General features: G+C 39.3%; 1 protein-coding gene across 1 annotated transcript in view; it reads right to left on the reverse strand.

Moving 5' to 3' along the window:
* Positions 1 to 1,066: 1,066 nt before the first annotated feature.
* The window catches only part of LOC101854257 (protein phosphatase 2C-like domain-containing protein 1), a 13,862-nt gene continuing 2,296 nt past the window's right edge, over positions 1,067 to 12,632 (reverse strand). The window contains exons 3-11 of the mRNA XM_005099106.3: positions 12,222 to 12,632; positions 11,234 to 11,356; positions 10,259 to 10,523; positions 8,927 to 9,028; positions 7,581 to 7,804; positions 6,427 to 6,658; positions 4,988 to 5,040; positions 4,209 to 4,302; positions 1,067 to 2,551 (exon numbers count right to left, since the gene is read on the reverse strand). The exon at positions 12,222 to 12,632 is cut by the window's right edge and continues 311 nt beyond it. Coding sequence (XP_005099163.1) covers positions 2,316 to 2,551; positions 4,209 to 4,302; positions 4,988 to 5,040; positions 6,427 to 6,658; positions 7,581 to 7,804; positions 8,927 to 9,028; positions 10,259 to 10,523; positions 11,234 to 11,356; positions 12,222 to 12,632 — 1,740 coding nt within the window. The 3' untranslated portion in view covers positions 1,067 to 2,315. The remainder of the gene's footprint in view (positions 2,552 to 4,208; positions 4,303 to 4,987; positions 5,041 to 6,426; positions 6,659 to 7,580; positions 7,805 to 8,926; positions 9,029 to 10,258; positions 10,524 to 11,233; positions 11,357 to 12,221) is intronic.

Consider the following 12,632-nt stretch of genomic DNA (forward strand, 5'->3'; position numbering starts at 1 on the left):
GAAAAAAAGCCTGATTCTGATGAGGCAAAAAATATAAAGGGTGTCTTAAAAAAAGGAGGACTCGTATAAAAAGAGTAATAATTACTCAGTCATATATATGCATTCATTTCAACAAAACTTCCAACAAACAAAATTCAACATGAAGAAAATCAATCAACATTTTTTAGATACATTAAGTTTTATTAAGAATTTCAACCAAATTTGGGTAAAACTAAAAAAAAATCACTTCTTAAAAGGGTCCTTTATTTTTAAGACACCCACTACATATTAGCTGCTATCTGCTCTACAGGCCTCTTTGTTTAGTGGGTGGTTGGCGGGTGCTCTGGTATGGTAGCTTCTTCTTTCCTATGAAACATCTTTCATCCTGATCTCCCCTTCTTCTTCTTTTATGTTTGTTGCTCTCTTGTAACACCTCTAATCTTCTGGCTTATGCAGTTGCAAGCGCCGTAAAACCTCTACTAAAACTAAAAAGCCTCTTTGTTTCAGTCTGGGACACCCAATTTGACAGTGGGAAGAAAGGCAAAACAAGAAACATAGAAATAATGTGCATATTTACATTACAGGTGTCATGACGCGGTGGAATCAGGCGCTCGTCAATTTCTGAGAAAGTAGAGTTATTGATATCTCTGAATACTTTTTCATTTGCCTAGCTTTCAATGAAAAAAATCCCATCTATCTTGAATAGAATTCGAGATATTTGTGATTGAAGGAGGTAGGGGTCGCCTGGTTTCAGTGGTAAAATTATCAAGAAAATGGCTGCCAAAGCTTGGTGGCTTCCAAAGCTTTAGAGTTCTTGGAAACTGTAAATTTACATTTTCTGTTCCTTTAATCAAAGTTTTCAGTAAATCCATATAGCATTATATTTTTTAAAGGACATAAAAGGTGTTGAGCCAAAAAATAAAATTCAATAACAATTTCCAAACTGAAAGAAAAATGCTGTTTTCTTAGATTTCATTATTTTGACGAGCGCTTGATTTCACCATGAAGCCTCATGCACGAAATTTTCATTCACTCGTATTAGATTTAAATTATAGAAGTGAAGTGGAACAAAAAAGAAGGTCTTTCATATATTTTTTCAGTGTTGTATTCAGGAAAATGGCATGTAAACTTACAGAAAATTTTTTAAAAACTAAAAAAAGAGATAGACATCGTAATGTAGATGCAAAGAGTTGGGTTTTGTAGGGGTTTTTTTTTAGTTGCAATAAATTTATCATTCATGCAAGGTACATATTTAAATTCACACAAAAAGATAAGCACACTGCAGCTGGATACTTGCATAATATCATTTTCACTGGTAAAAAAAAATGTAACTTCAGTATGGGAGGACTTGTTCACATGATTCCCAGCAAGGTATCGTATTTTCCCTATACTAAATTGGTTTTAGAGTTTTTTAAGTTTCTCTGCATCTTCCATAGAAGACTGGTGATTATTTGCGTGTCCTCCTCTACAGACCCTCTGTTGTTCAAATAAGCGTTGTTCAAATAAGCCAAGGCATAAAACTCCCTTTCAATAACAGCCTAATTTACGTCAATTCAACACGGCACCATGCTGTCTTTTAGAATAGAAATATCAGAAACAGGAATATTTCATAAACTAGCTTCATTCAAGACAAAAAAGCACTAAAATCATCTTGATTTCTATGCAGTTTATTTCTCTTGTCTTTCATACTTGAAGTTCTCAAATTTTTACTTACACAAGGAAATTTTTCTTGCGGATTATGGTATTCTCAATTTTCTCTGCAATCTCAATTCTAAATACAATACTTATAAGTTTGTATAATGTCCTACATGTTACAAACTTTAACTCTTTAAACCCTGAAATTTTTCCACCATTTCACAGTGTATTTTTTACAGTCACTTAAACATGGTGCACTATGTCTCAAAAGCTAGCCTCCAACTTCTAAATGGAGGAGACAAAGGCTTAGTCATTACTAAAAAATTTGGTTCGAGAATAGTTCCGAAAAACAAGCAAAAACTAGCATTTAATCAAACGAAAGTTGTCACTAGTATCGCACATTCACAGCATACGATGGGGAACAGGGTTATTATCGCCCGACGCTCCCAGTGCCTGATGGGGTTTAAGAGTTAATTCTTTTCAGACTCTGTGCGAATTTCATAATGTCTACTAACAATACAAGTCCTCTCAAAATAAAATCATTACAGATGCTGTCCAAACATTGGGAATTCCCACCATTATTATGATCATAACAATCGGTCAAACCTCTAACGCGTTACCCCTTAAAAATGAGGGATTAATTAACATTTCCAAGCCTGATTCACCAGCTGTTTTCAGGAGCTGAATGTTGCTGAACGTTCCTACACCCCACAGCCGGGGAGCAGCAGCACCATAACGGTGATGTTGTCCCGAGAACCAGCCAGTAGAGCGGCCTGAGTCAGGTGCTCCGCCATATTCTTGGCCAGCTCTCGCCGGAAACCCTCAGGTGTCTGTGGCTCGCCTTCTTCAACCTGGGAGTGAATCGGCACGGAGAGGTAGTCCTCACCCAGGTCACGGTGAAGGCTTATGTCATCTGTCGTCTCGCTCAGGTGGCTCCCTGGTGACCACAGATAGACAGTCAAAAGTCATTCTTTTTTTCCCTATCTGATACACAATTAAAAGTCATTCTGTTTTCCAAGTCTGATGCAAAAACAAAAGTCATCCTTTTTTCCCCAATCTGATGCAGAATCAAAAGACATTTTTTTTTCCACAAATCTGATGCAGAATCAACAGTCATTCTTTTTTCCCGAATCTAATGCAAAATCGAAAGTCTTTTTTTCTTCCGATCTGATGTAGAATCAAAAATCATTCTTTTTTCGCCAAAATCTGATACACAATCAAAAGTCATTCTCTTGTTCCCAATCTGATGCAGAATTTAAAGTCATTCTTTTTTTATCAAATCCAATGAAAAATCAAAAGTCATCCTTTTTTCCTAATCTGATGCAGAATCAAAAGTCATTTTCTCTTCTAAAATCAGACACAGAATCCTGAGAATCAAAGGTGACCATTCTAAAATAGATAATTACAAGAACGAATATCACACAACTCCCCGAAAATAAAACATTTACATTGGTAAAGCTGAACACAGTATTTGAGTTCAACAGTAGTCTCAGGTCTCAAAGTGAAAAATAATATTCTTTTCCTAATTGTACCCTTTTAAATAAAACCTACAAAATTCTCATCTGTACGGGAGGGGGGGAGGACGGATGAACACGTAAAAGCCAAATAATCTTCTTTGGTGATCTTGAAAAATATGACAGTCACTTGCAACACAATAACGTCAGATAAGTGCTGAAGATTAGGGGTGTTACAAGAGAGTAACAAACACAAAAAAAGGAGGGAAGATAAGGAAGATCGAAATTTGATAGGAAAGGAGCAAACCACACTAGAGCACCCATCAACCATCCACTCCTCCTGGTTGAAAAACTTAGACCATAGTAGTAGAGGAATAAAGGAAGCAAGTGCTTTAGTTTTAGTAAGGTTTTACTGTGCTCACAACTGCATTAGGTCATATGAGCGCCAAGGGGTGGATGTCAACAGAGAAGTCCAAATGGGGAATCAGGCTTACTCTGCTCACCTGTCTAGCCTCAACAGTACAAAGTCTGCTTCGACTATAAAGGCACCCCGGAAATAGCAGTTCACAAGAATCTGAGAGTGACAAACATACAAAAGAAGTAGAGGAAAATGATGTTAGTAAGGATGAAGAAAGGAAAAGCAGCAGTTCCCCAAATGTTGTTTCGGCACAGTATGAGCATGACTTTGATAATCGGCCCATTTACAATTCTACTGTGCATAAGAACATGTTAACATCTCCCCTGTGGGAATGGCCTAAAGACACTTCAGTCTGTAGCACTGCCCTGGGGCGGGGGAAAAGGAGGGGAAGGACGGGAGAAGGGGGAGAGGGAAGGGAGAGGGGAAGAACGGGATGCAAAGGGGGGGGGGGGGGGAGCAAGTGCTTTGATAGAGGAACAAGTGACAACAAATTACATAACACAAAGTATGAAATATCACAAGACACAACATCGCTGGTTGCTGTACTCCGACATCCTTTTGCTCAATGTTTAACTTGTTCTGGTCAAGGATTCGTCATAACTGTCATTCACTCCAGAGTTGTCACAACTGACATTTTTTGACATCCTTCTGAGCTTCAGTTACTGGCTATCCAACAAAAGAGAAGTGAACACCAAAAACAAAAATCACTTAAATAAATGTACCTATCTCTGTGTGAAGGTCAGCCAGAACATTTGTAGTCCCATAGCCCGAAGTCTCAAGATTCAGAGTGTTTGTCTGCTTTTCATTTGGTCCGGACTGACAAATAAAATAAAAATGCATAAATGTTAGACGTGCTGACAAAATGAGTAACTTCTCGCAATCAACAAATGGAGATATTGGCCAAAAATCGACACTGGGGTCAAATTTTTTGATTTTCTATTGATACTTTTTTTTCAAGTATAACATGCCTTTTATTATTTCACTTATAAATTGTAAAAACTTCACCTATAAGCCTGATGTATCTTTTTCCATAGGGCTTGAATCCAGAAATAACTCATTTTGTCAGTACGCTTCACAAATGGCCTTTTCAACCGGATTTCTTACTCTAAAGTGAACATTAATATGTAGGCCTACTGCAAAAGACTCAGCAAGGAAAATAAAGAATGAATCTTTAAAAGCTAACATCAGGTTAATATAGCAATCTTAAAAATACCCCTCATAGTTATATAAGAGACCTGAGTACAATACAAAAGAGCTAAGTGGATCTGTTACAGAATGTATTGAGTTCATTCAAATTATATTCTAGAGGAGCTTGCAAAGTATTCTCTTTCTAGCTTTCTGCAGTAATTAGTCGGTTTCTAATCAGTCCAAAAACAGCCCTAAAATGTCTTGACTAGGAGTTGTTATAGTATAGAAAATGAATAATCAAGGCCTAAGAAAAAGAATACTGCTATTTGATTATTGTGGAGAACCAAATGATGCCCCCCAAAAAAGAACTTACGACATTTGAGACATCTGTACGCTCTTTGTCCTGTTGTTCATTTTTCTTTGAGCCTGACAAACAGAGAAAAGAAGATGAGAGCACTACATTTCACAAAAAACTCAAGGCCAGTGAAAAAATGCTGTAATGAGCTCAGAGCTACAACTCTTTTCTAATAATGATGCGTATCTGAAGCACTCACAGGCCCTACTGGAATAACAAAAGAATTTCTAGAGCAGGGGTAGCAGACTTTGTCATTCGACTGAAGCATAAACTGCCTTCTGCTACCCAGCCCAGAAGTAAGTGAGAGATCAGTCGTTGTTTTTGAAGAATATGAGTAAGTGACTATAAGCTTCTGTATGTGAAAGAATGCAGCACGATGTATCCCACTAAATCATGTCAGTTTAACTCAGCTCAGACTACTTGAACTTTTTTCAGATCTCCTCTTCATCTGTTGTGTTTTTATCTTATCTTTGTTAAGGGAGCCACAAGTATGACTGGTCAGTAGAAGAGGCATTCATACCTAAAAGATCAAATCAAAAGAGAATTAACCTACAGACAGCCTCAAAAACGGAAACCCGAAGCCAATTTTTTGCCTGATGACAACGCACATCCCACTAAATTTCTATCTGTGTCACATCAAAACACAATATCTTACTTCCTGCCCACTGTGCAAATTCCCTGGAAGAACAGTCAACTCTGTCCTTCCCTACCACAGAAAACAACAAAAGCTGAGGCTCTCATCCATCACCTTCGACAATCTTCAGTACCTTATTAGGAAAAGTAAAACAAATGAAGGAGACTACTTAAAGGTAATTATATTCAGAAAAGACAAAGTTCAACAACTCCTGGATCAAACCAAACCAGTATATATCTGTGCTCCTGTGCATATACTGAGACTGACAGATATGCACCCCAAAACATCCAATTATACTCTCAAGGCAAAAAAGAGTAAAGGTAATCATGCTGAAGCATGCATTCAAGTCCATCAGATTAACCCATCTTAGCCATGTGTCTATTAAACCATATTTTCCAGCATCTTATTCACTCTTTTCTTAGCCCCCACCCCAGCCAGTGCTACTGACTGAAGTGTTTTTAGGCCATTCCCAAAGGGCTGATTTTTTTAATGCCATGCTCATACTGTGCCCGAAACAACATTGGGGGAACTGCTGCTTTTTCTTTCCTCGTCCTTACTATCATCATTTCTCCTCTATTTCTTTTGTATGTTTGTCACTCTCATGTGAACTGCTATTTCCGGGGTGCTTTGATAGTCGAAGCAGACTTTGTGCTGTTGAGGTTAGAGAGAACAGAGTAAGCCTGATTCCCCGTTTGGACTTCTCTGTTGACATCCACCCCTTGGCGCTCATATGACTTAATGCAGTGGCGAGGGCCCTAAAACCTTACTAAAACAAAACAAACTCTTTTCTCACTTTACCATCTGACTTCTTATCTTGACTCACCAGACTCAGAACCGGCAGCCTCCGGCCCAGTGGAGAACATTACACGAGAAGAAAAATTTGTTCCTTTTTCTTGTTTGCTTGAACTTTTGTCGCAAGAAGCGAAACTCTTCACAGACTGTGTGCGCTCCTTCTCTCGCTTATTGCTGTTCTCTTTATCTTGGCAAGACTGAAGTAACGGCAACAGAGTCTCGTTGACCCGGCTCGGGGCTGGAATAAACTGGCTGGGAAGCATCTGTGTAGAAAACACAAATACAGAGTAGCGCACACACAAAAACATGCACATAGGGAAACACGCATATAGCAAAGAGATTTTCAGGTCCGAAATGTTTTCAAACTCATATTTTCTTTGTCTTTAAAACACGCAGAAAGAAAAATTCTACTTCTTCATCATACAATTTTTTTTGTGTGTTTGTGGGTTGGGGGAGAGGGGGGGAGCAGGGGAGACTCTCACCATAAAGTTTGGTCAATTGTGTCCACTGCAATCATCATTCAAATGCACCTCTTCAATGTAGCAGTATAATCCTCAGATCCCACCACCCACTATCCCACTCTGCCGAACTTTCCATTTTTGTGAGGACCAAAATATTTGCTTTTAAAAAGCTAATGTGTATGTCATTCTGAGTCAGACGATACAACAAAGCAAACAGCAGCAAGAGATAACATTTCCTTAGGAGACCACTCAGTACAACAGGGAGATCAAAATCAGCCTATTGAGAAGATGTTCATTTTCACCACGGAAGCTTCAGCACAATGTTTTATCAATAAATTTAAAAAGTAATCTGTTCTGCAAAGAAAATTAACAGATGGCTAAGCAATATTACTAAGAATAACATTATTTTTTAGCTGCAACAGATAGTAGCTTTGAGGAAAGTATCTTGTGAATAATGAAACAATTCTCATCAAAGTTTTCAAAACTGTCTTGTGTAACTTTTACACTTTGCAGTGACACAGCCAGAAGTACAAAATACCCCACCTGGTCACCCAGCCAGGAGAGTGACTGCAACGGACTTCTCAGGCCTGACCAGAACAGATAATTTTCACCGTCGCATTATTGCGCAAAGTGATAAAGGGTCTCCCAAAAGTTGGAAAAGAGCAAAAAAGTGTTTGATGGAAACGGAAATAAATAATAGAGCCATTTGGCAGTGTTGAGGTACCTTAGAAAGCAGAGATGCGACCTCCTCAGGGGAGAAGACCTCCCAGACGCCGTGCGAGGCCAACACAAGGAACTGGGCGTACTGGTCGATGGGGATGGTGGTCACGTGAGGATCCACCAGAACACAGTCCTTCAGCTTCTTGTCTCCATGGTTACCAAGGCCTCTCGTTACAGACAAGACTCCATTCAAGCGAGTGTCTCTCTCACTGTTGCTCAGATTTCCTCCTGTAGCGTTCAAGGAAAGAAAAGAAATTGAGGGCACTGACAGTACAATCAAGCCTTCTCTAACCGCTACCTGTATAAGACAATCATCTGTAGAAACAGCCCCTTCCCATTTTCGCCCTTGAGATTTTTTACAATATAATGACAATATCTAAGATGGCTACTTTTTTCCTCTACAATGGGCGACTGTTTTACACAATTTCGACCATATTTAAATTAGATAACCAGCAATAAGAAAATAGCTCTTGCACACTTCTGCATGATTATCAGAATGACAAGGATGGGTCAGGGCCAGATTTTTCTAGTTTGCTTTGATTTTAGCTCAATCCAATCCAAAGGTTCACAGTTAAACATGCTTGTATTTCTGGGCTACAATGAGATCAGACTCATTTTGGGCAAGAAAACAAGAATACAAGTGCTAGCTGTGTCATAAACAAGTTGAGAATACCATTTGACAATTTGTGTTTGTGGCCCTGAATGGGTGAATTGATTGTATGTGACTTACCCCCCACCCCATCCCCACCCTTTCAAACAAGTAAGATCAGTAAGGTGGTAACAGGAAGATTTTTCTTCAGACCATGTTACGCTAACAAGCATTTCCAGATAGAGCAATCACATATTAGGGAATGGGGGCTCTCGTGGTCTATAGGTTAAGGTGTTCACCTCTCATTCAATAGGTCCCAGGTTCGAATCCACATAGCAAAGGAAAATATTTTACCCCAAAAATTTTCCCCTTTCACATTCTTTCCTGCTCTCTAACAATGTTCTGTCTTCTGCTTTTGTCTCCATTTTCTCCCCCCACCCCCTCACTTCCTATGCCCCCCTCCTCTGGGCTCCAGACTCTTTCTGCAGCCTTTCTACTGCTACTCCTTGGCTCCTTCTTACTGCTGTCTTTCAGGCACACTTCTGATCTTATGGTAGGTAAGTTATACAGCTAGCCTTCTTGGATAAGGGCAAAAAATCTCAGAGGTCACATGTGCAAGTTGCGCATGTTAAAGATCCTTCAGTGGTCCAAAATCTATAAGAGTAAGCTTCGGCCATCACCCAAGCATAATTCAAAATTTCATAAGAGCTAAAAATCAAAACAAAAATATTGGGGAGAAAATGTCACCATCTGATACCTACCTGCGTTCAAAACTCGTTTTCTCTCTTTTGGGTTGTTAGGCGTGTGATCTTTGGTCAGATGATACGGCTTGTTGTCTCGCACAAGAAGAGCATGTGAGTTGCCTGTTAATGACATCAAATAGACAGGTTTAAAAAAGAAGTTTCATTAAAAAGAATGTCTGCTTTCCATCCACAACATCTATCACTGAATCTATTTTTCTATAAAAGAGGATATGTGTTTTAGATAATGTTTCATACATTTGTATGCTAACTTCAGTCACATGTATTTTGGGTAGAGAGACGTACATAGGCATAACAACAGCCATTTCTTTGTTGTTGTCGTTCATCCATCGAGGAGATGAAGACCATCTATTTACCCTGGTGTCAGAGGTGAGTGTGCAGAGGACTGGTTAGGCTCATCTTGAGTAAAGAGAATTACATGGACTAAATAACAGCTTTTTTTTTTTTACATTTTAGTAAGAGTTTTAAGGCACTTGCAATACAATAGGTCATACAAGTGCCGAAGATTAGAGGAGTTACAAGAGAGTAACAAACCCACAAAAAAAGAGGGGAGATAAGAACGATAGATATCGGATAGGAAAGAAGGAGCAAACCACACCAGAGCACCCACCAACCACCCACTAACAGCTCTTTAGTACTGAGAAAGAGGACGACAAACAAACAGAAACAACCGAGAGCAAAAAAGTTGGACCTACCAATGGAACACTCCAGCCACTCTCACATCCTTACGGATAGGAGAAAAATAATGAGGGTCTCTTTGTAGGTGAAAATTACAAAAGGAATAAACAGGAAGACAAAGCAGCAAAGGTAAGTGAGGAAATACTTGAAGAGCCACAAGATAAAACAACAGAGTACAGCACAGAAGCAACTGTTTTGCACTCATTGCCACAGGCACTTTCAAGCTTGCTGTGGTCTAATTGAACATAAGCGACATCACTACACGATTTAAAATATAAACCAATACAGTACAAACACTATCATTAACAGTGACAGTATATTAGTGCTTTTCCCCCATTTAAAGTCAGTATCATTTGATGTCTTTTAAAAAGAGTCAAATGATGCCTCTCTCTTATCCTTGCTCCGTTGCCACAATGTTTCACTTCTACCTATGAGCATTTGATAACAGAGAGTTGGGGCCTGTGGCCTTACATACAAGTAGGAAGAGCATATATCTGCAAACAGCCTGACTATGCCTCCCTCAACTGCTGACAAAGATATAATACAAACACAGAACACATGAAATAACCCAAGTAGTGTTGAACAAAGTGGCCATAAATCTTGAACAGAGAATGAAACTTCCAGCTAAGCTGGACATCCATTCCTCTGGCTCACCTGCGTTGGCAACATGAATAAGTCCAAGTTCCTCCGGAGAATTAGGCTGTCCTCCTCTTGCCGAATGTTTCTGACCTTCTGAACCAGAAACTTCTTCTTCCAAGGACGCCAACTTATTGTCCTTTTCTCCTTCACCATTGGAGGGCTTTTTGATATTCTGGACAACAGCTGTAAGGGCAGAGGTTCCACTCCAGCGAACTTTCGATCTTTCATCTTTCCCATACGACAGTAGAATGTCCATTAATAAATATGTTTTTTTCAAAGCCTGAAACAGATGATATGAACAGCACTGTTACACTCCAGCAAAAATTTCTTTTCAATCAGTTAGAAAGAAGAAAGATGAATTTTCTCTTTCAAGGAACAGGAAACTGACTTTATCATAATAAGTAAGCACTGATTCAGATTGAAGTAATCAACACCCACAAGTACAAACTGCCAATCATTGAACTGCAATTAAGAATCGAAAGATTCTAAAAATCAGAGCCACTAGTTACCATTATCAGATGCTGCTGGAAAAAGCAAACAATTCATTGACTCTAAAAGCAAATTGTGGGAAAAGTAAAGTAAACTTGTTCCCGCATCCGATCCGGACATTACGGATTGCCTTGTCAGTGAGACAACTTCCTGGGCCTTCGGCATTTTGTGGTAGAGAGGTCAGTTCCTTTCCATGCCATCTTTATTTTCAAAACTCGGTCAGGTACGCATTACTGCTGTGTGGGCAGGAGGGGGCAAAAAAATCCGAGGCTAGAACCCGGACTTTCTGCTTTGGAGACGAGCGCACTATCCGCTCCGCCACCGTATTGACACAAAAGAGCTGACATTTTTTATAAGTCAACCATTTCTCAAAAAGCCAGGATCAACTCCCAGACACCAACAGGTGAAACTTTGATACAGATTCTAGATGTGCCATGTTAATTTCAGTTCATTAATTTGTTTCTTCGATCAAGAACTGAGAAAGGCTGAAAGACTACTGACCTGGTGCATCTTATCTGTCATGGGGTGTTTTTTCTTCTTGCTGGTTTTCTTTTCAGCTTCATTTTCAGTCAACTTGTCTTTCATGACTTCATTGTATTTTTCATAGCACAGATCCATGATGTTCTGCAAAGATAGAGTCGAAAGTGTTTAAAAATTAGATAAATATTTTGATAAGCATCCTGCAGTAAAAAATAAAGAAAACATCTAGACTTTCTTTTCCCACTTGTCCTTGGAGTAGTATACCAGTCGTCTCCTATTCCACAAGGAGCAACACAGGGGTCTCCATAATATCTATCACTGTTCAGTTGTTTTGTTTTAGTAAGGTTTTATGGCGCTCACAACTGCATAAGGTAACTTGACCACAAGGCGAGGATGTTAACAGAGAAGTCTTTAACAGGGAATCAGGCTTTCTCTGCTCACCCCTCTAGCCTCAACAGTACAAAGTCTGCTTCAACTAACTGAAATAGCAGTTCACAAGAGAGTGACAAACATACAAAAGAAGTAGAGGAAAATGACGAGAGCAAGGATAAGGAAAGAAAAAGCAGCAGTTCCCCAAATGTTGTTCTGGCACAGAATGAGCATGACATTGATAAATTAGCCCATTTACAATTCTATAGTGCATAAAAACATGTTAATATTCCCCCTTTGGGAATGGCCTACAGACAACTTCAGTCAGTAATACAGCACTGTAGGGGGTTACCTGTTTGGTTGCTGGTACACCCTGCATGTAGATGTAATGGAAAATCAATACTTCTCTCTGGCTTGACTAGTACAAGATTCAGGGGAGGGGGGTTGATTCATTTCATTTTTATGTTAGTCTTGCTTTACAGTTCATTATCATTTAAAGTTTCAACAGGTAGTCTGAAGGAAATGTTTCTTTTAACGTTGAAAAGTATCATCAAAAGGCCATGTCCTGATATAATGCCTTACATACACTATCAAAAATTAAAACATCCTCAAAGCGTGGAATTGTCAAAAAATACTCTACCTGTACTAGCTCGGTGCTGTCTTGATGCAAGTTTACACGAAAGCTGTCCCTGGTCTCTGGACGAAGAAGCTCGTAATCGGTGCGAGCTGCTGCTGATTCAGCAAAATTCCTGGCTGCTGTTGATTTAGTTTTAGAATCAAATTTTGCCATCTCGTGAAGCAAGAGATGATGAAGCTCATTTCCAGATCTCTCAGCTGCAGATGTGCCATGGTATCCATCAAATACAGCCAAATAGCATTTGTTCCTATCCTCCCCAAAATAATCTTGGTACACTTTCACATCCTCCATATAACTTTTCCAGCGTCTGTTCTCACTGCTGCACATTCCAACAGCATACGCACAAGACGGACTGCAACTAAGGGCTGCGCCTCGTACATTAACATCTGTCTTTTCCACGATACGTTTCATTTC

Source organism: Aplysia californica, unplaced genomic scaffold, assembly GCF_000002075.1.
Source record: "Aplysia californica isolate F4 #8 unplaced genomic scaffold, AplCal3.0 scaffold00202, whole genome shotgun sequence".
NCBI lineage: Eukaryota > Metazoa > Mollusca > Gastropoda > Aplysiida > Aplysiidae > Aplysia > Aplysia californica.